Genomic DNA, 24,377 nt, shown 5'->3' with positions numbered 1-24,377 from the left:
AAAAACATTTTGTAGGTTGATGGCACAGTCATTTTATTGTCACAAATTCCACTAAAATGATTCAGTATCCTAAATTTCCATAATTTTATTTTGATGAGTTCTTCGACACTTTCATGTATTTTAATTTTTTTCTGCCCTCTCCCAACTCCTCTGGGGGCCAATCTGTCCATCCATCTGTATTCCTATCCATCAAACTTTCTGTTTTATTAATCAAACAACAACAACAACAACAAAACTCATCAAGTAGAATTTGTGCAGCCACATACCATCAGGTACGTGGTCATCCAGTGGACTGTGGTTGACCTGCATCCCTAAAGAAAAGTGACCCTAGCAGCTATCAATTTCCGATAGTGAGGAGCAGGACATGCAAGCCACCTTCTCCCTCTGGGCTGGGATTTTGTGTGGCTTGGGCATGCACTGCATCCATGAATGCTATCACAACCACTGCAAATTCCTATGCAGATGGCGACAAGAGAAACTTGGAATTCTGTGACTGTCTTCACTCAGAAGACGTTGAAGAGGTTGAAAACATGCCATTTTCCTCAGGTAGGAGCGATTTCCACTGAGCATCCTCGCTCACTCCTGCTGGCTGTTTGTGTGTGTTTCCTGCTGTCATCATAGGTCAAGATATCACTACGGCATAGCACCTGCCTAACCAGAAGCATGGACAGGCTCTTCTGCACACCAGCATTCTGGAACATAACTTGGTGTTATTTCTATGGCAGATGTGTTCCCCCTAGTCTTCTGGATATTTTACTCTTACTTCTGAAGACAAAATCTGAGACGATCACCAAAGGACACACTATTTTTGATCTGCCCCTTCCCAGCAGCACAGCGGCGCGAGCCTGGTGTGCTGAGTATTTTCATAAATCCTGAAGCTGACTCCTCAGTAGCGAAGAAGGAAATGGTATTCACGCTGTAGTCATGGCTGACTTGGCTTGAACAACATATGTAGTGATGAGCACATGTCACGATGCAGAGACACAGCAATGCTGATAATATGGATGAGGAGAGCTGTGGCCACACAAAGAAACACATTCAACTAGTAAGTTGATGGAGGAAGGTCATTGGTTAAAAAAATAAAGAAACTGCTTGGCTGGCCCTCATAGGTTAAAACATAGGTGGGTGGAGTAAACAGAACAGAATGCTGGGAGGAAGAGGAAGTGAGCTCAGACTCGACAGCTCTCCTCTCGGGAGCGGACGCCTCAGAGAGACGGCATGCTCCCGGGCGGACGTGAGAGCTCTGCTTTCTGAGGCACACACGATGAAGCTCCGACCCAGGATGGACGTAGGCTAGAATCTCCGTGGTAAGCCACCTCGTGGGCTACAGTAGATTATTAGAAATGGGCTAGTCCAGGTGCGAGAGTTAGCCTAGAAGAGGCTAGATAGAAATGGGCCAAGCAGTGTTTAAAAGAACACAGTTTCCGTGTAATTATTTCGGGTAAAGCTAGCCGTGCGGGCGGCCGGGTGCTGGGGACGCAGCCCGCTGCTCATATTACTACAGTAAGTGACAGAAATGTTATTAAATCCAGACTTCTTGAGCCACTTTTTCAGGGTTCTTACAGTCAACAATAACTAGTGTCTGATCACAGTGGCCATTACAGGCTTTGAAATGGCTGCAGAGAATATTGTCTTAATGTGCTTGTGTATGTGTGTGTGTGTGAGAGAGAGACTGGGTTGTTGTGTGTGTGTTTGTGTATGCAAGCGTGTGCGTATGTGGTGTGTGTGAGATTGTGTTTGTGTGTGTGTTTGTGCATGCATGTGTGTGTATGTGGTGTGTGTGTATATGAATGTGAGTGAGTGTATGCGTGCACGTCCATGCATGCCACCGTGCAGCTGTGGAGGTCAATGAAAAACCATGACTTGGTTCTCTCCATCCACCTTTACATGGGTTCTGGAGCCTGAACTAAGGCTTGAAAAAAATGTATTACCAATTGAGCCATCTTGAAGTTCAAGAAGCATAGATTGTGGTAGATGAAATAGCATATAGAAAATAAGCAAAGAATAAATATTTATAACACCCCAGTGGGAGAGAAATGCCATAAAGAAAGGGGAAGGAGGTGGAGGGATAGAATAACAAGACAGAATAACTACATAGAAAGTGTCTGCAGGCTGCACTAGACCAGGAGGGGGCCGAGGAATCCAAGCACAAGGCGTGGAACGTCTTGGGAGAGAAGCAAGTAAGACTGGGAGCATTGAGGTGCACAATGAATCAGTCAGAGATTGCTATAGAGCAAGTAGAAAGACTTTCTAAGCAATGTTATTAATGTCTCCAAAGGATTCTTTTAAGTAGGAAAGAGCATCTTGGACCAAAAAGACCAGCATCTGGAACCAAAAAGACCAGCCTCTGGGACCAAAAAGACTAGTGGATGAGATTTGGAACGAGGCCTGAGGGGACTATATTGGACTGAATTCAGTTCCACCGAGGTCACACACAAGTTTGAAAAACAAGCAGCATGTTTATGTATAAGTTAACAAAAACTGCTGTAAAAAATAAATATCCATAAAGCACAGAGTTAGGGCTGGGGAAATTCATGAAAAAGTACATTTTGAAATATGCATAGAAGGATGCTGTAGTATGGGTTAATAAACTGAGCATCAGGATGATTAAACAGTGAGGGAAAGGTAAATGGCAGTCCTTCCCTCTGAAATGAATACGAAAACTGCCGCAAAATGTCATCTCATGATGAGGAGCTTGTATTTTAAAACTGTAAAAAGAAAAAAAAATTCCACACCCAAGTCCTTGACTTTTCAGTTGTGTTATATTCATCAAAAATTTCAAAACGATTTTTATTCCTTTAGGAATTTGATGAAATAGGATTATTTTCTATTTAATAGTAAAAAAAAAAGTCTGTAGGTTCTATTAATAAAAACCTGAGGTAGCCATTTATATTTTGAATTCATTTGAATTTTATTCCACTAAATAATTAAGAACAAACATACTAATTCAAACAAGCAAATAAGTTTGCCAATCTATCGCACAAGCCAGTCCTAGTCATTTTTTTCTTACATTCAAAATTAAAGGAATAAACATCATTTGAAAGAGCTTAACAAATAAGTATTGAAATACCACGGAGTCTTTTCCTAGTTTGCCAAGGCTCCAAATGAGTCCATAATAGTCCTATTTGTGACCACCTCACCTTCATCAACCACATGGCTCTGTAAAAACCACACAAGCAACGAATCTCCAAGTTCCAAAAGCTTGGGACCTTGCATCATTTATGGAAAGCCTTTATATGGCTTGTCAACACCTCTTAATAAATTTATAAAGTAATTATGCTACACTCTCTCATCCTTTAAGATTAGATAACCTTCATCAATTCGACTTGTTCGACTATGCCAAATATGTCCTTTTTTCAAAGTATTTTCTTCACAGTGTGATGTGGGAAGTCCATCTGCATATGTGCTTCTTTTATTGGTTAATGAATAAAGAAACTGCTTTAGACCTATAGCAGGGCAGAACAGAGCTAGGCAGGGAAAGCTAAACTGAATGCTGGGAGAAAGAAGGCAGTGTCAGGAGATAGACGCTCAGGACGGAGCTTTACCCGGTAAGCCACAGCCATGTGAAGACAAACAGATTAATGGAGATGGGTTAATTTAAGATATGAGAGTTATCCAGAAATATGCTTAAGCTAATGGCAAAATAGTATTGTAAATAATATGGTTTCTGTGTGATTATTTCGGGAGTCTGGTTGGCTGGGAAACAAACAATAAGCCTACTACAACAATGTATCCTTTCTTTATGGTCTTTAAAAAAAAAGGTCACTTTAAAAAAAAGCCTGTCTTTACATCAAAAATACAAGGGGAAGGGGAAGAACTTTGTTTCTTTTAGCGACCTTAATTCTTCCTCTATTTAACACACCCTATTTAACATACCGCTGCTTTTAAACTGGACATGAAGTACCCCCCACTCGTGATTAAACACTTAGTGTCCAGCCGGTGGCGCTGTTTCAGGAGGCTCTGGAATCTCTGGAGAGTGGGGCTTTGCCAGAGGAACTGGACTGCTGGTGACTGACCTGGCTCGGGTCTTTCTCTCTGCTTCAGGGTCTACAAGGATGAGACCAAGACACCTCAGTTCCTGTTGCCAAAGACTAAGAAGCAGCTCCACTGTCAGAACTTCTGGCCATGATGGACTCCCTCCCTCCTCTGTAAGCTTGAAAAATGACTCCCTCTTGACATTGATTCTTGTCAGGTATTTGATCGAGACAAGAGAAAATAGCTTCACATACTAAGCCAAAATGGCTATGGCGTAAAAGTAACCAAATTTTAAGTATGAGTAACCAAGATATTAAAGTCTAAGACAGTGACCGTCCTGGCTTACAACATGATTTAAAAGCCTCAGCTAGATGCTAAATCCTCTCCTTAATAAGCATGGGTGTCCGGACATGCCCTTCCACAATGGACTGGCGTCGTCTTCTCGCACAAACAATTACCAGAGACGCCATCACAACCATTATGTGGGGGTTGCTTGGAGGACTTGCTAGACGTGAATCTGAGATGGAGCTTAAGAATCTGCATCCCTGCCAGGCGATGGTGGCGCACGCCTTTAATCCCAGCACTCGGGAGGCAGAGGCAGGCGAATCTCTGTGAGTTCGAGACCAGCCTGGTCTACAGAGCTAACTCCAGGACAGGCTCCAAAGCCACAGAGAAACCCTGTCTCGAAAAACAAAAACAAAAACAAAAACAAAAAAAGAATCTGCATCCCTAACATGCGCTAACCATCCCTAACATCCCTAACCATGCCTAACATGTGCTAACCATCCCTAACATCCCTAACCATGCCTAACATGTGCTAACCATCCCTAACATCCCTAACATGTGCTAACCATCCATAACATGCGCTAACCATCCCTAACATCTCTAACCATGCCTAACATGTGCTAACCATCCCTAACATTCCTAACCATACCTAACATGCGCTAACCATCCCTAACATGCGCTAACCCTCCCTAACATCTCTAACCATGCCTAACAGAGCTGCCGGGCCAGACTCACGCTGCTCGGCCATGGGCTCCAATTAAGAAAGAAGCAGGGGTATAAAAAACAATCCGCCTGCTCATTGACATAAACAAGCTATGGGGCAAGACAAACTTTTGCTGGCTCTAGATGGATGGGTACTTTATCAGATATGAAATGAAATCACCCGCTGAGCGTCCGCGGCTCACAAACCTCTCTTGGCAGGCCATGCAGTGTAGTGAGCCGGACAGGATCACCATTACAAGATGGCGCCGACATCCTGTCTTGTTGGAAATAAACAACTCCATATTTGGCTAAGCCTTTGAGAGCGGCGTGTCCCCCGCTTCCCGCATGCGCGGTGGATAAGGGTCCCTGGGCCTATCCCGATGCAGTCTGGTGTCAGCTGTTGGTGGCAGCCAATCACAGGGCGACCTGTGTGCCATTTCCAGATATAAGCAGCTGCCTTAGGGCTCTCGGGCCCCTCTCGCTTTCTCCCTCTCTCCTTTCCTGCCCCTCGCTTCCTGCCCTTCCCTTCCTGCCCCTCATTTCCTGCCCCTCTCGCTTCCTGCTCCCCATCAATGAAGGGCACTCCAGTAAAGCGTGATCTGAGTAGAATCCTGGTGTGGTGGTTGTTCTTTCTCGCCGGTTGAGAAGTCCGCCGCAATGCAGCTTTTATTTTATTGAGCGGCAAGCTCAAGGAGTGTTCAGAAAGGTGTTTTGAATTTGGCAAGGAGATGTCACTTAACTTCAAATTATATTTAAAAAAGTACAAATTACCCTGTGCCAAATAGAATCTAAAAACAATAAGACAAGAAGATCATAACCTTGCTTGGAACACACAAGAAATATTTCAGGAGGAAAACGAGAATGCAAAGATTACAGAAGCGGAGCTTGCCTGGACAGCACATCTCATGCCCTGCCCAAGATGTCAGTTAATCACAAATGGTCAAGTTGTGGTCTTGGAATCTGAAGGGACTGATGGTGTACCCAACTTGTAAAGTTACAATTAGCTTCCTGCGGTTTCCTAGATAACAGGCAAAAATCGTCCTCTGGGTCAGAGACCAAGTCAGTTCCACAGTCACAGCAGTAGCAGGAGCCAGAGTGACATCTTTGGGAGGACAGTCAAACAGCAATCACTCCAGGGTGACAGCAGGAGGACCAGGGGTCACTGCACCGGCAGTGAGATCTGCTTTAGGGCAGAAGCTCCAGGAAGACAAGCCACTGCCCTGTCACGTCAGAGCTGCCAATCACCTGCCAATCCCCTCCCCCAGGCAGTATCTTAATTACTTTGCCCTGTAAGCTACTAGCAAAGAGGAACCTCTTGCTTCACTACCCAGAAATAGGCACATTTTCAAGAAAACTGCTTTGAAGGCGTAGACTTGAAGAAACATACCAACATCAAGCATAACAATCACCTACCTGCAATTGGTAGAGAAGCAGAGGAGTATTCAAAAGACAATAATTACAACTGGAATAATAACTATAATAATGACTACAGCATATAAACACTTTATGTGCGGTATTTTTTTTTACACTCACAATGCTGAGGAAGTTAAATGTGAACATGCCCACTTTAAGAGAAAGGAAACTGCCCCATGTAAACCTTGGACAACTTGTGCATGTGAGTTACCTGGGCTCTAACTTGTCTCCTTAACATTTCAGCAGTCCCACTACGAGCAAGAACTATCTGACAGGAAGGAGCAGAAAGCCACTAACCCAGCAGTGAGCCCTGCTACATGTTAATGCTACTGTGATGTGCACAGGATCCTTACATCCTGTTGCTCCTCCTTCAACAATGACCAACAAGTTCTGGCTCCTTGATTCTCCAACAATGGGGAACACAGACTGTTGCAATCACCAGAATGGTGCATTTGTCCATGGCTAGGATTGATTCAGAAAGGCAAGCACAGACCCGTCTCATGTAGAGGTCTCTACACTGGGAAACGAGGTTTCTTTTGCAAATCAAATACAAGGGAACTCTTCCGACTAGCACAGGGCTTTCCCTCTTGTCTCAATGGGGCTGGGTGCTAATCACTCCTAAGCTGCACCATCATTTATATATAAGGCCGTTACTGCAGAAATGTTTATTGACTACAACGCGGGCAAGGGGTAGAACTTGTTTTTCTAAAAGAAGAAGAGAACAATACCTCTCTGACAAGGATACAACTATTGATTATTTTTAAAATATGCATTTTATTACTTTTATTGATGTGTGTGTCTCTGTGAGTGTTTGTGGATCCCCCTGAGACCAGAAAGTGATGTCAGCTGTCTGCAACTTTGGTTACAGAAGACTCCCAGCTGTTATATGGGTGCCGGGAGCTGGACTCCAGCCCTTTGCATGAGAAGCCACCACTCCCAACCTCTGAGCCACCTCGTACAGCCTGTATGTTTCATGTTTCTTCACGGTGAAAAATCAAAGGCAGAATTTCATAAAGACCATGAATTACAAAGCTTCTGGGAAGAAAAATAGTTCAAGGTACCCAACCCAGTCTTCACATTCTGATCTAACCCGTACATCCGGAAGCACGCAGTCGGCAGCATAGAAGCCGTGACATCTTCGGCTGCTATCTGTGAACACGTCACCCACAGTCCACACACAGTTTCCTTTCATCCTTCACAGGTTAAGCAGCATTTGATGCTAAAGCATCAAACTCCCTCCCATTCATAAACAAATCCAGTTCCCTGTGTCAGCCCTGCAAGTTCTGCCTGCAAATCAGTGCACGCTGGGATTGAATTGCTGTTGCTATCATCTAGCGCTACTCCTATCAAAGCAGGCAACTAGATTAGCAGGAAAGCAGCTGCATTGTGCTGCGTTCATACTCTGCCTAGCGGCAGGCTTCCTCTTCACAACAAAGGGCAGCCTGCAGACAGCAGAACACACTGTACACCACACAGTTCTTACACCACACACATGACTTGGGCATAAAAATTACCTTAAACAAACCCAGAAAAGAGACTCAGGCATAGACTAAAACTGAGAGGTAGCTTGAGCCTTCTGACAAGTGATCCCAGGTAATCCTGGGAAAATGCTAATGGAGTGTGTGTGAGTTTCTTTGAGTGAATGAGAACGTTCTTAGGAACATGTATCTCTGGATACCTGAAGGCTTTGGGGGAAAAGCGCTCATGAAGAACGCCTGGAGAGCCTCTTCCAGGGCTCCTCAGTGCCTTGCTATCATGGTTTCTTAGTGCAACTACATGAACTGTAAGTCATATTATTGATTTTCAAATAATTTCAGAAAGAAAAATATTAGGCAAATATGTGCACACACAGACACATGTACATGAACACACATACATACAGAGATATACACATACCACATAGACATGCATAGGCATACACACAAACACATGCAGACACACACCACAGACACACACACATCACACACAGACACTACACACAGACACACATTACACAGATGTACCACACAGATATATATACAGATACAAACAAACACATACATAACATACACATACATCACACAAAGATGCTACAGACAGACACACATTACACAGATGCACCACACTGATATATACACAGATACACACAAACTCATACATCACATACATATACACACATACACATACCAGGTACAGACAAATGTACACTCAGACACATATTACACAGTATACACAGGCACACACAGATGGAAACACAGACACAGACAGAAACACAGACACACACACACCACATACAGACATACACACACAGAGACAGCACACACACCACATGATACAATATAAAGCATACTTCCCTGAGACTCTCCATGCTATTAAATTGCTAAATTCTATTTAATAAGAGATCAACTTCTAAAAATAACAGTATAACTTTAGCAAAATATTGCAGAAGAAAGAACTCCTAATGTATCCATTTCAGAGAGTTTTTACATAAAACACAGTAGCTGAGAAAATAGTTTCTGTTGATTGTGAACTTGTGTGGCTGACAATAGTATACAGTTATAAGTAAAGTTGTGACGTGTGACAGGACCCAAAGATAAAGGGGAAAGAAGTAAGAAATACATGCAACAACACATGGCCCCAAGGAAAAACACACAGCTTAGATGGATATCTGTCTGCAAATAAAATAATAATTCAGTTCACACACATATTTCAGGACCCCAATGTAGCATATTTCCTTATGTAATTCCTCTATAAACACACAGAAAGCGTCTTTCTTAAAGAGGAATGGATTTATACTTTTAAAAAGAATTTCTTGGGACTATGAGATGGATGTCTCAGTCCTTGAACTGATTGCTTCACTAGCCCAAGGGCAGGTTGCTTTCTGTGGGTTTTACCAAAAGGGGAAAAGGAGCCCATATGGGGTTGGGTGGGGTTGTGAGGGGAGGAGACAGGAGAATGAAAGAGCACTGCATGATTCCTAAGGAATTAATAAAACATTCTTTCTAAAAATGTGAGAACGCCTTTGTACCCTCATCACAGGGGAGACTGATCGACAGATTGATTGTGGGGCTGCCTAACCACTAGTCCGACCTACCTGGGAAGTTCTACGCCAGTAAAAGATCATGTCGTCAAGAAGGAAACCAGAACCCAAGAGATGACAATAGAGGTCCTCGGAACTCCACACACCTTGGCACACGTGTGCACACGCACATACACAATTACATGTTTTCTTTTTAACATAAGGGTCTGTATCTTATTTTGTAATTTATTTTAGTGTACCAGTAAAGTCAGAAGACTATATTTTTTCATGAAGATTGACCTCACACCTTTCTTTATAGTCCCAGATTATTAAATGAAAATGGCTGTGTTTCATTTCTGTCTTTCTCCTTAGGAAAAGTTTTTAGAATTCTTTCTACCTTTTCCTCAGTCATCTCTAAAACTAAGTTTAGAATTCTTATCTACTATGCGAAGCTGCAAAGATGAAAATAGTTATAATTAAAGAGACAGATTATTTTCTGACACATGATTACTTCCATATTACCTATCTATTTCTATCAATCATCTATGTATCATCTCTCTCTCTATATATATATATCTGTCATTTATTGGTCCTATGTGCATATAAACACCTATTATTATCAGTCACCTGTGTATAAATTGATGTTAAAAGTAAAAATAAGAAAAATGAATGACACTTTAGATATTTGTTGCTGTAGTTAATACGTTCAAGTTAAAGTTGTACTATGTAGACTAGCTTGGCTACAAATGATCTCTTTCCAGAAAAAATATATAGTCAAAGCCAGGTATGGTATGGTATATGAATACAGTCCTTAGGAGGCAGGGGCAGGTAAATCATGAGTTTAAGGCTAGCATGAGCTACATAGCAAGTTCTCGACCTCCATGGACTAACTATATGTGAAGACTCTCTCTCAAAAACAGCAACAATCAAAGGACATATATATCTAAGATCATAATGGCTTTAGGAGAACATGACTCTTTAAAGTCCTTAGTAGGCACTATGGATGTCTGTGTTGGCTCCAACTGTGTTCTTCCCGTAGGAAAACACCTGTTACTTGTTGGCCAAACGTTGAATGTATAATATCCATTCAAATATGACTTCGTCAGAAATTTCTTTTGGAATTTAGCGATAGTTAGTAATGGTCATTGTCTTACCAGGGCAGAAGCCATTGGTGTCCATCCGTATTTCCATACATGCCAACGTAACCTGCACCTGCCCAAGACTACACCCCAGCGTCTGCACGGCAAATGGCAAACCAGGAATTCCAGGGAACTGATGTCACACAGAGGAGCACATTTCCCCTTTGGAAATCTGAGCCATTGTATATTACCACGCATGGGCTCTATGCTGTTCCCGGAAAGGCAGAGGAGTGAGCTCCACTCATGGGGGCGGGGGGAGATGCTACTTAATAATGCATTTTTCAGTAGTTCCTTTCTTTTTGTTTTAATTTCGCCATTATAGTAACAACATTTCTGGAATTATTTTCCAAAAAACCCATTTGAACTTAAATCTGTGTGGCAGTGACTGTTTCCAGGGAAACTAATCTTATTTGACATCAGTCTTGGTAAACAGATACTCAAGATAAGATTCTTGAGGGGACTAATTTACTAGACTCATGGCAATAAAAAAAAAGAGAGCTCTTAGTGAATGTGTATAGAGCCAAGGAGACTGCCCAGACACTCAGCATCACGATGCTACAGACGAAGCTATGGTCATCTCAGCAGAACGGAGAGGGGATGGGCACATTTGGCCTTTGAAAAATATGAGGACAAAAAGAATTGTAAAGCTAAGCGCTGAAATGTCTTTAAACTACACGGAAGAAAATGGTACCCTTAGACCAGCCAGCTGCAGACTAAGTCCAAGGTAAGAAAACCAGAAACTTTTTCTTGACCAATTCTCCTTTGCTACTGTGGTCAACAGGTCCTAGGAATAAGGGTTTTAGTTTTGAGAATCAGGGCTAGAGTGTGATTCCACACATCAGGGTTGGATAGACAAGGAGGTGGGTGTGGGATGCCCTTGAAGACACTGTGCTCTGGTTTGCTCGTCTCTGTTTTTACAGCAATAAACTATTCCCTTCAATTAGAGTGCAGTGGCTTCTCTGGTCCTCGAGGCAACAGAAGATGACATTTGCTCTCTTTGTCATCTAATCCCATCCCTCTCCTCGCTCTAGGCAACAGAAATGTCAAGTCTCAATATACGCCACCTGCAAGAGTCCAGTCTGTGCCAGGAAAACAACAACAAAGGAGAATATCCAACAGAGGACTTGCGGCTCTGTTGAATGAGAAGCAGCAGAAGCCGGGGACACACAGGGAATAAATTCTGAGAGACCTTGGGGCAAAATGCACCTCATTTCATTGTGTTGTGATAGAGAGAAACAGATATCTCCTGGGATAAGAAAATACATATCTTTCTGTAGAAGAGTAAGCAGATGAGGTGGTTGGCCCTGAAAGGAGAAATACTGGAAGACTCTCCCTGACAGAGTGGAAGAAGAAGCAGAGGATACGCTAAGGGAGAATGAATTCATTTTGCACAACCAGGTTTCCCTCCACATTTGCTAGAGACAGTTCATCTGCAGATGACTTACTAGATAGTGCACAGATGAAATTATTTCCACTGGACGCTATCAGCTCTGTCTATGGTAATGACAATGGTTATAAAATGGGCCCATGAGCTAGTCAACACACGACAGGGGAAAGTGGCTGTACCCAGAATGGAGGGTGCAGGGCTTTCTGGACCTGTTTTGATACAGCTGTTGCACTGGTAAATGACCAGTTCACTGGCCCAGCCCTGGCCAAGGCCCTAACGTCATCATACCTCTCAAGGCAATCAGCTGCGGCTCGGGTTAAGAAGTGATTATGTGTTGTCTCTTTAGGAAAGGGGTTAAATTTTGCTTCCCTTATTATTGACATGAATTTAGCTTCAGGTTCTCCACCACAGTGCCTCCTTAAGTATTATTAACCTTCGGAGTTCACATACTGCTCGGCTTACCATGGGAGTCTACTTACTCAGTGAAGTAAACCAGTGTATTTACGGAAGTTCAACAAGAGGCACATGGCCAGAGAATTCACAGGGCCTGACTTACGTTCCATCCCTGACACTATTCACCTTTAACTACGCAGCTAAGGCTCCAGCATGAAGATGACAGTCCGCTTAGGGATGCTGTCCTGTGCACATGTCAGGAGTGCACCAGCTCCTGAAAAACAGTCCTCCAAATTTCAGGCACTTTCAGGGCCAGTTGACCTTGTGCTAGTGGTTTGAAATGGTTTGCCATGGCTTGTGTGCGTGATGAAAAACAACAAAGGCTACACATCAAAGATTCACACTACCTCTTGTCTCTGCATTCGAGAAAGAGAATGCGTAAATGGTAGAAGCTTCCAGATGGGAAGCCTATCTCATTGTAATTAAGAGAGCCTCCCCAGGCACTGTTTATGCTGACTCTGTGGCGTGTACAGGTATGTTCTCTTTTCACGTGCAAGTGATGGAAACAGGATGTTCTTACCAGGGTCACTAAGAGGTTTACTACACCGATATCTACATTTACTGTCAGGATATTTTGGGTCCTAATTCTATAGAATCAATATTTTTTAAACATGTTGTCACTAAAGTTGCCGCAATATCATAAGGACAGGTAGGACTGTGCATTGAATTAGGGGATTTATTTGACAATTTTAACTTTTAAAATGCCCATGAAGAGATAATCAGAGACCCACTGTTTGAATGGGCATAAAAACCATGGATTCAATGGCCTCTGGAAAAAGTGTTTATGGCACTCCACCAACCAAGCTACTGATGCTGATGTAGGGTTGAACAAGAGTATAGGGAAATTGGGATGGGCAATAGAGGACAGAAAAGACGAATAGACCATGGAAAATGACTTCAGCACTGACTTCAGAAGCTTGCCACCCTCTTGTACCATGTTCTGTTTTACAGCTAATACTGCTATTAATTTTAATGAGGTAAATCTTCATATTATAATTCATTCATTGGCCAGGGTAGGCACTGACCAGCTCCCAACCAGAATCTATAATTTTCATATTTTAGAACACCCTGCATGTGACCATCATGTTTGCTTATACATGGAGGAGTCTGGTACCTAGCATGCCAGTTCTTCAGGGTTTGCAGATTGACAACTTTAAAAAGACTATTCCAGATGGCTTCTAGGACTTTTCAGTGAAACTGGTTCTCTTAAATTAAATTCCATTACCTAATTAGATTCTCCTTTCCCTGACTTGCTCCTCACTCTTTAACTACGCAATGTGGTGAATATGATGTGGGCTGCCCCTCTGTATGCTGTGAATATGTTTTACTACCATTGGTTAATAAGGGAGCTACTTTGGCCTATGGCAGGGCAGAATATAGCAAGGCAGGAAATCTGAACAGAGATATACAGAGAGAGTAGGCAGAGTCAAGCAGATGTAAACCAGCTGCCAAGAAAACGAGACATATAGAAAATGAGGTAACGCCAAGGCCGCGAGGCAATACATAGACTAATAGAAATGGGTTAATTTAAGATGTAAGAGCTAGCTAGTAATACTCCTAAGCTACTAGCTAAACAGTGTTATAAATACTACAGTTTATGTGTGATTATTCAGGCCTGGGCAGCCGGGAAACGAATAAGCATTCTCCATTTACACTTCAACCTAGGATTGATTAACCACACTGAATATTTTTTGACTTCAAATCAATGTCATTATATATGACAAATTCTCTCATTATGCCAAAGATAACATTTTAAGCCATTCCAACGTTTTTGTCATTTCTATACAAATGAAGCTGAGTAATACCTTCCTATCATCTTAGTTGAGAAGGGCCTCATGCCATGGTATCTCAACAAGAGTTAGACAGGGTTCCTTGTAAATTTATTTAAACTATGGAATAGCTCCATTTTTTTCTGAATAGGAATTATACACCAGGAGACATTTTCCAGGGAATTTGGCGTTATCAACTGTGGGTTCTACATTCCATCCATATGATCATCCAGGAATATCTTAATAATTTCATTTTAGGATTAAGTCATCTCCACTGTAACATCACTAAAGCTACCTGAAGCTTCATTAGCTGTAGGATTGCAGTGATCTCCTGGGTTCCCTAATCCCAGGAAAAGGAGACAGTCACATGTAGACTTTAGTCTCATCCTCCCCAGGGATTTTAGAGGTAGATCATTCTCATAGGTTCAATACAAAACAAAGTCACCAAAATACACTTCGCCTCCAGCCAAATCTCTGTAAATAAAACCACTTCAAGTATGAGATTTCATGCACCATGAAATTCATTGCCTAAATTACATGATTAAAATGAGACATACATCTTGTTCCATTTGCATCAAGTCCAGTACTTTCTAGCTATAAGAAGGCCTAAGATGCTTCCAGACTCATTCAATTGCCTCCTTTTTTCTTCTGTTAGGAGAAACACAATGGTCAGTTGTACAGGCAAAAGTAAGCATAACCAGCAATAAGCAATCAACTGTTCAGTCATGGTGCCAGATGCCACTTCGTCAGGTGTTCTGACGTGCAGGGGGTCACATCAGCTATATGGGCTCCTGTGAGTGAAGGGGAGAAATGCTTTTTGCTCAGTATTCATTATTTCAACAGTGGGAAATGCTAAGGACTTCAGATAGGATGGTGCAGAACAGCTCTGTAAGACACCTGTAACATTCCTACAATGCCCCAGGACACGCCAGAATCTAAATCATGAGGAGACGGGAGGTGGAATTCAGAAAGGGGAAGCATCCATACTCACTGAAGCTACATTCACGAAGTCATCATCCGAGAGGGTTTCTAACATTTCGGAGACAGAGGTGCGGATGAGCTTCAGAGTCAGTCCGCTCACACTTCCGCTCCTGTGAACAGACAAATCGTCCACATGTTACTAACCAGTCATTTAACAAAGAAAATGATCTCAGTGGCCTCTGGACCATTTATATGAAAATAAAAATATAATTCTGTCTTTAGAAAGTCATCAGCCCTGAAATCATATACATATAATTAACATAGAGACTGAGAAGATTGGATTTATATATTATTTATATATTAGGAACACACACACACACACACACACACACACACCTTTACAATTAAAGAAGTAGAGGCCATTCAAGTGGTATAGTCTAAGAGAGATGAAAGGAGGGAGGAATTGTATAATTACATTCTAATTAAAATAATTAAGAATAAAAGTCAAAAAAATGAATAGAGGAAAATAACCGAGCTGCACAGCTGTGAAAGGGTTTGTGGTCAAACGCCTCACTCCAAAGACCAAAGAACAATTCCTCCAGGATTCCTTCGTTTCTCTCTTCTCTACTTCCCCTAAGGTGGGACTCATCTCTAGGCAACTAACTTCTGCTTCTACATCACAGGTACACAGAAATTCTCACATGGTGCTAGAATGTTTGTGTGATGTGTGTATGTGTGTGTATATGCTTGTTTGTGTTTGTATGTTTGTGTGTATACAGAAGTGTGTGTGATGTGTGCATGTTTTGTGTGTCTGTATGTCTGTGTGTGATGTGCATGTATGTCTGTACGTAATGCATGTATGTATGTGTGTGCATGTGTGTGTATGTGTGCAAGCATGTGTATGTGTGCATGAGTGTGCCTGTATGTTTGTCTATGTGGTGTGTGCATGCATCTCTGTGTGTGTCTGTATGTGTGTATATGTCTGTATGCACTGTGTATGCGTGTGCATGTGTGCTTGTATGTGTCTGTATGTTTCTCTGTATGAAGTATGTATGTGTGTGATGTGGGTATATTTGTGTGTATATGTGCATGTTTGTGTGTGCGATGTATGCGTGCATGTGTGTGGTATCTGTGTGTATGTGTGTCTGTATGCCTATGTGTGCAACGTGCATATATGTGCCTGTGTGTGCACATTGCGTGCATTCACACACACACATGTGAAGGTCAGAGGTTGATATCAGGTATCTTCCTCTACCACTCTCAGCCATGTTCTGATCCATTGGCTTGTCTAGTCATCCCAAGCAGGGATCTATCTCCCCCGTTCACAGTTGTCATTACAGGCACAAACCACCATCCCGTCATTATTCAATTGTTTCCACGTAGATGCCAGAGTTATGAACTGAGATCTTCATCTTGTGCAACAAGCACTTTATTGACTGAGCCAACTCCCCAGTCCCTTGTTAATATCTTAGGAAGGCTTCTTTGTCTGCATATACAATCACCGCATTGATTTTTCCCCATCTATCATACATTGCTAACTCCTACAAATGTCTCATGCACTCTGGATATAAATAGGTACGAGTCAACTACTCACACATCCACCAGAATGAGCATGTCCTTGGGGGAGGCGGCTCCCTGGATGTACCTGAAACAGAACCACAGAGTGTTTCCTTTCCTCTGTATCCATCACTAAGATTCGCTCATTTTCATTCCTAGATCTCTGAAGCAGGACATGGTTAAAGCAAAGACCCGACCTATTATATTATAGTAAATGGTGGTGTCTCACTGAAATTCTAAAATGTTAGCTTGAAAAAAAGTATTTAAGATCACCATAGAGACGCTGAAGGTATGACTTTTAAAACATACGTTCCAGGTATTTATAAGAAAAGATAGAGAAGAAATTTAGAGAGGAAAATACTAAATTGCAATTATGACCTTTTCACTCTAGTGGATAAGAAACTGCGACATTTTAAAATATGAATAAATAAACAAATACAAAGAGGTAGGTGTGCATAAACTTTAAGTAAAAGCAACTTAAACAAAAGAAAACACAACAGTTCTGTTAAATAACGGAACTCATGCACTAGCTAATATTAGTATTAAGAATTATTACTAAGAATTCAAAGCAGAAACTCTCAAAACTTTACCGTGTCCAAGAATAACCCAGGGAAGTGGTTCAAATGCTAATTCCAAAATCTAACTACATCTTACAGAACAAGACTGTCTGCATTTGAAAGACACTGTAGGGAAGATTTAGATAGGATGTTGACTGATGGTGGAGAAATAAATTTGAGAGCAGCTGTTTACTAGAGGGAGGGAAGAGAGAGAGACAGATAGACTACTTGTCTAGTGACGTGGGATTCCCCTCTGTATGCTATGAATATGTTCTATTATCATTGGTTAATAAAGAAGTTGCGTTGCCTTGGGCAGGACAGAATAAGCTAGGTGTAAAAACTAAACTGAATGCAGGGAGAAAGAAGGCAGAAACAGGCAGACGCTATGTAGCTATCCAAGAAGAAAGATTTGAGGCAACACAGCATGAGCCTTCTGGTAAAATATAAAATAATAGGAATGGGTTAATTTAAGATGTAAGAGACAGCTAGAAATAAGTCTTAGCCTTTGGTCAGACAGTGTTGTAATTACTAGAGTTTTTGTGTGACTGTTTGGGTTTGAAGGGGATCAGGTGTCTGCCTTCCTCAGAAGGAGCTCGACATCAAGACTCATCTTTCACGCTCAGCAGCCCAGAGAACAGCCGCTACCAGTTTGTGATTATTTGTGGAGGGAGCAGGGGAGTGTTGTCTGCAATCTGCTTCACTCTGCAAATCAACAGGCAGAGTTCCTCTGTCTTCCCACGGGAGACAGTCTTGCTCATGTTTAGCGTCTTAATCCTGTCCTGGTGGGCTTTGGTCCCGGTGTGCTTCTCAGTGGGAAGATGAAAACATTAGGGCAGTGTCTGCTCTGGATGATTGGCACTTTGCTCCTACATTTATCAGGAAATGACCATTCCTTAAATACAAACTAGGTTATAGAGTTGTATTTGTATCAAAGAACAAACTGTGGAGATATTATTAATAATAGCAATATTAGTAACCATCACTCAAGATTATGCTCATGTAAGCTATTTGATACTGAACAGGACACCTAAAACCCATTAATACATGTTCTTTCAGTTAACCACCGTGTTGCATAGTATTTGTGTGAACACAGGAGGAGGTTAGAAACAATGCAACCCAATAACGGGGATTTTCTTAATTGAGTGAGCAGATAGCCTTCATTAAAATGATGTTAAGTATTTCTTTTCATCAGTATGTACTTAAAATTAATATGAAAAGAGTAGAAGGCACCATGATGTATACGTGAACTTATTAAAAATAGTATATTTTAATTAACAATTGAACTGTAGATTTATAATTTAAATGTAAAATTTAAACACTGAAAATACAATGAATAGCTAAAAGGCATGAAGATTCAGAGTTGTTTTTCAGTAAGCCCAAACATATTGCAGACATTTTCCTGTGTTTTGTAGGATGATGAATTAGTTTAGTAGTGTCAGACAGACAAACCTCCTTTGGGGGGGGGGGAATCCAATCTAAACTCTATGGGGCTGCTCAGGAGGCACTCTTAGCTGTGGGCCAGTTCTCATTAGTTCAGTGCCAGAAGCAAGCGGTCTCTGCCTCCGTGTCCTCTCTCCCTTAGGGCTCTACCTCAAGCAAAGTAAGAGCCCGACAGAAATGCCTACCAGCTACAAGAGGCCCCAAGCTGGAAATCAGCAGACGGCTTAAAGTAATCCATCTGGAAAAAGTTTCAAAAATCTTTCCAACAGTGTTCACCGTCATTCCCTACCCAAGCTCCTCATTTCACTTATTGTTAGTCATATCTATATTCTGCAAACAGCATAGCTTTGTATATAAGGAGACGGCGCTCATGCCAGTGAGAGAAAGTTTGCCCTCAACAGGCTAACAAATGACAGAACCCTCTGTCATTGGACTTGTCTTTAGAGATAGTCAGAACTTCATACCATGGTCTTCTGCGCACATCATACAGGTCAATCTTGTTTGGAGTTCTACTATTATCCACCCAGGGAGAAGCTGAAAAACAAAATATATCAGAGAAACCAAGTCAAAGTACTAAGCATGGCTGGGCTGACAGGTTGTCTTACAGGGTTTAGGTGTTCATCCCAAGACTGACAAAATCTGGATTCCATCTCTCGGACACACCTGGTGGAGATGGAAAGAACTGAACGCTAGTCTCTGTCTTCCAGCGTGAGAATGCCACTGCCCCCCACAAACACGCACAGGGGTAATTAAGTACAACCTACAAAATTAATGAGACTGAAAAATCATAAAATACAAAATAAACCGAATCCCACCTATCTATCTGAGTGTTCAAATACAAAATGCCATCCTATGTTATCAGGGTGTCCCTTCTCAAAGCTGGATAGCAGCACACAGTACGAAAGGAAGCCATGGCCAACCCTCTCCTCACAGCGCTGTGGAAACAAGCTTAGACAAAGAGTGTGGGCGGGGTTAACTTCGAAGCTTTTGCTCGACAGAATATGTTCTTATACTGAGGAAAGCGGCGCCTTCGATTAGTTGCTCATCCTGCTTTCACTCGGTGCAAACTGGCACTGAACACAGACATTTTCACCAGGTGCAGCGGCACATGCCTTTGATCCCAGCCCTTAGAAGGTAGGGGCTCTATGAGTTTGAAGCCAGTATGGTCTACAGGGACTTCCGGGTAGGTTAGCTGGGGAGAAAAAGCGGTATCTTTTCTCATATAAATACTGTTTTTCTTGGACCCTTAATTCTAAAGTAGCATTATCATTGCCTTCATAGTCATATGTTTAGTAAATGATGAATATTGTTGACATAATTTATCAATTTCTGTTTCAAATGGACAACTTTAAGTTTTAGTTCCAGGTTAAAATTATAAATGAGAGGTTAAAGTACAATTAAAGTTAATTCTCTCCATGTGTATGTGTGTATGTATATGTACATATACTATACATAATGTGTGTATATATACATATATGCATATATTGTGTAATATCTGTATTATAATGAGTATAATATATGTATATATACACATGTATACATTGTGATATATATATATGTAATACACATACATACATGTTCTTGTTGTCAAGTTGCTGTGTAAACACAGTTCCTTTGTAGCTCGGCACAGCTCTTATCCCTCATCAGAGAGGCTCCTTTCATGGTGGACAGACATTGATACAGAGACCCACCACTGGCCAGAGTGTGGAGAACAAGTAATGGGGAAGTTCCAGGCACCAAATTCAATGTCTATCAAATCACCTCCCACTATTGCTTGAGGAGCAACACTCAGGAGGCCACACCAAGATTGTCAGAGGCGGAGGATGGGGAGGATTGTTGCCAGGCAGCATCTTCCACACCGACAAGGCTGGTGCCCTCAGGAACTCTGAAAATCTCGAGTTGTGAGCCCTGACCATGATCCTGTCAGTCAGCAGTCTAGCCGGGGCCACGGGAGGCTTGCGGGGCTAGGGGAGGGCTACCGGGACAAGACGCATTGAGCTGCTTTCCTTCAGAGACAGAGTAGCTGGCCCGTGTCCAGGTGGATGAATCGACACCCACACACATATGGAAGTCTCTAATTGGACTCAGTGGGGTGTATGAGAAAAGAGCGAAGTGGAGAGGAGGGCACAGAGGGGCCAATAGGAGGGTGGTGTGATCGAAATACACACTTCACATGTAATAAATAAATATTGTTTAAAAGATAAAGTTTGGGTTTAAAACTTTATTCTGTGAAATAATTTAAGCAGAAAATCAGTGACCTATGAGTTTCAAAACTTTTACTTCTGAAATTAGAAACTAAAACTAAAACTTCTTGGCTTTTTATACTTATTTTGAAATGTAAATGATTCATACTTATTCCAATTAAACTACATTTACTCTGATCAAAGTTCTCTCAAACTCTTTATTTCCCCCACAGCCTGGGCCCAAAGAAGGCAAGGACTTAGCTCACGGACTGCAAGGCAGTTTTACGCCCCAGTAGTCCCACACACTGAAACTGTCTGGACATGGGACTCAAGAAAACTCCTAACTCAAATGCCATATGCAAAACGATACAGTTCTCCATTTTCTTCACTAAGAAATCATGGAAATTACAGAAACTCGTGGTGAGAACCAGGCTTATTATCCAACTAAGATAATTTGGCTAATTAGAGTATGTCAAAATATACACACAACTCAAGAAGCCCTTCTTGACTGCGGAATTTCGTGAGTAGCTAAATTATGAAATGACTTATTCGTTTTAAATGACTAATCACATTTACATAAACTGTAAGTTTAAATATAGCACTCCCCAAAGAACCAATTACTAGCATAGTTAATATAACATCCATTAAATTTATTTCTTTAAAATCTGTTCAGTTCTCATCCTTACAAGCTAAAGTATCAAGGCTATAAATAGCACACTTTTCCTTGTGGTAGTCTTAGAATTAAGCAAGAAATATGTGGATAGATATATTAGTTCCCATTCCACTATTAGTGTAAAGTATCAGTTAATATCTCAATAACAATAAAAGAATTTAAAGAAATTGTGCACAAGTTTCTGTGCCATCTCTGTGTTTATACATTCATTTCCTCTCCGCTGGAATGCATTCCTTTGGTTTGCTTGATTAAAATGATTTCAGCTTTATAAATGCTATTCTTTTCCTAATTAGCACAGGCCCTTGTATTTTGTACAAATGAGGAAGACACTGGATGAGAAAGGAGGGTTTCCTGCTCTGTGTGATTTGCTAGCTCATGACCTCCTGCCCACGAGCGGTTTGTCTGGGGTCTGTCTGCTGCAGTGCCTCTGTGTTTCCCAGACTCAGATCCCATTGTTTCACACTTTCCCTGTTCCTCCATGTTTTTGTAATTTCTGAAGCTTCACTAAGCTCCCAAATTTCAGAAATAGCCTACTGAAACTGGGTTAGTTATAATCTCCAAATGCCCCCAAATCTTTCCTTCCTTCCTTCCTTCCTTCCTTCCTTCCTTTCTTTCTTTCTTTTTCTCTCTCTCTTTCTTTTCTTTCTTTCTCTTTCCTTTCTTTCTTTCTCTCTCTCTTTCTTTCTCTCTCTCTTTCTCTCTTTCTTTTCTTTCTTTTTGGACAGAGCTTCTTGTCAACATTAGGCATCCCAGAGGATAATTTTCCAGCAAATTCCATCGGTATGATTCATCTGCCTTTCGGGAACATACCTGTGGATCCGGAGCACTAGAATCTCAGGTCAGGGAACTAGGCCATGAGGACTTTATTTCAATCTTAGTTAGTGGTAGCTATAGATTAGATTATTTTATAACATATCTGTCACCTGTATATTCTTTATAGAATTCCTAAGTCTAAAAGACCTTCTCATCTCAATCTCTGTTACAGTCAAGAAGCCTTTCAAATTGATGTGTGCAGGTTTGTAATTGTTGTGCCATGTATTGTGGCGGCAGCTCAGATGTGTGTAGGTACACCTATCCACGACCAGGCTCCTGTGGGCCAGAGGAGGACACTGGGTCTGCTTTGGAACACCTATATTCAGCCAGCAAGCCCCAGCATGCCTCTTATCAACCCTGTTGTGAAACAGTTGCCCACACCTAGGGTTTTATGTTGGGGATTTAAACTCCATCCCTGCACTTGTGCAGCAAGCATTCCTACTGGCTGAATCATCTATCACGTTACTAATTATTTGCCTACAGTAAAATTTTCTGGGTCTAATGCTCTGACTCTCTTCACCTCTCCTGAGTGATCAGGTAGCAATGCACAGAGCTGAAGAGACTGTGCTGACTTCCCACAGCATTGTCCAAAAAGAAGCCAGGAACTGAACAATCTCACCGATGACTTTGGTAACTGATCACATAAGATGGGAATTTCAAAGTTAATACAAAATTATATTTCTCTCTCTCTTTTCTCCATTGTTGTGAGGTTTATTTGCACGTGTTTGGGTGCACACATTTGGTACACGCAGGGCCCTAGATTGATCTTTGGAATCACACTCCATGGCTCCCCAACGTGATTCATTAAGGCAGCAAATCACAACCAAACCCAGTGCTCAGTGACATGGCTAGTGTGGCTCTCCAGCTTCTTCTGGGGAGTCCAGTCTCTAATTTCCTAATTACAAAAGGGCCACCACGCCTAGGATGCATTTCCGTGAGTTCTAGGAATCTGGACCCTGGTTAGTCCCCATGTTTTAACTCCTAAACCATGTCTTAGCCTCAGGTCTCTTAATTCTTTAGAGAGAACATCAAGGTGAGACTTCTGCTCTCACTAAGATTGAAATCTGTTGATAGGAATTATTATGCTCCATAAAATTCATATATTTCCTTAAAGACACAGGAATGTGGGTGGGAGGATGCTTGTTCGTTCCCGGCTGCCCAGACCTGAAATAATCACACAGAAACTATGTTCTTGCAATAGTTTGGTTGAGAGTTTAAGTGTATTTCTAACTAGCTCTTACATCTTAAATTAACCCATTTCTAGTATTTTATATAGGCTTGTGGTTTATGGGTAAGGTTTTGGGGCCTCTGTCTCCTTCAGCAGCTACATGGCATCTTCCTGACTTCACCTTCTTTCCTCCTCTATCTGCTTGGAATTCCTGCCTGCCTTACTCTATTCTGCCCCGCTGCAGGCCTAAGCAGCTTTATTTATTAACCAATGGTAATAAAACATATTCACAGCATACAGAGGGGAATCCCACATCACGAGAAAATTAAAAGGCTATAATTTACATTAAGGGCAAGAACATTAAACTTTATTAACATCGCTAATCTTAGGTGGCATATATTTAAAAATATTTATAATCTAATATAAATTCTCTTATATATTTACTTAGCAAGACAAAGTTATACCAAATTAGAGTATTTATATTGTGGTAAAATTAAAGACTATAAATTCTTCTGTGATATTACTAATTAGTATGTAAAATCCCACCGTGATATTAAGTGGAATGTTATTTATCCAAGCTCAAAATTATGGATGATCACACAGCAAAGAGAAAATGTCTGTGTTCTGCAGTTCTCTCAAATTATGTTTTATAACCATTCACTGTGGAACCCAGTTCAGGAGAGGAAACCAGGCTTCTCAGGTCCCTGGAAAGTGGGGGGGGGGGGGGAGTTTTCACCTTCTATATCTCTTCAGCATTCCACCAGGACTTGAGGATGGCTGGAGAGAGTGTTAGAAACACACAGAATTTCTGCATGCATTTCTGAATGAATCATTTCACTGAAGGTGATAATGATCACTTACAAGGACATTTTCCATGACCCCCACCCACATGAGCTGTGTCTTCTGCTAAACCAGCTGCAGTATTATTTTGGCACCCTTTTTAT

At 41.6% G+C, this 24,377-nt stretch overlaps 1 protein-coding gene across 8 annotated transcripts in view; it reads right to left on the bottom strand.

Moving 5' to 3' along the window:
• Nucleotides 1-24,377, bottom strand: part of LOC121434621 (voltage-dependent calcium channel subunit alpha-2/delta-1) — a 380,872-nt gene that overhangs the window by 86,112 nt on the left and 270,383 nt on the right. For 7 of the 8 annotated variants that reach the window (XM_041633534.1, XM_041633535.1, XM_041633536.1 and 4 more), the window contains exons 8-10: nt 19,061-19,130; nt 16,637-16,687; nt 15,113-15,212 (exon numbers count right to left, since the gene is read on the bottom strand). In XM_041633534.1, coding sequence (XP_041489468.1) covers nt 15,113-15,212; nt 16,637-16,687; nt 19,061-19,130 — 221 coding nt within the window. Of the gene's footprint in view, nt 1-14,705; nt 14,913-15,112; nt 15,213-16,636; nt 16,688-19,060; nt 19,131-24,377 lie in introns of those variants that run through there. The other variant, XM_041633541.1, reaches the window with a different exon arrangement.

This window comes from Microtus oregoni, unplaced genomic scaffold, assembly GCF_018167655.1.
Source record: "Microtus oregoni isolate MIOR12 unplaced genomic scaffold, Mior012 000044F_ref0000062, whole genome shotgun sequence".
Classification (NCBI taxonomy): Eukaryota; Metazoa; Chordata; class Mammalia; order Rodentia; family Cricetidae; genus Microtus; species Microtus oregoni.
Note: the sequence above shows the minus strand (reverse complement) of the source record. Positions and strands in the feature narration are given on the sequence as shown.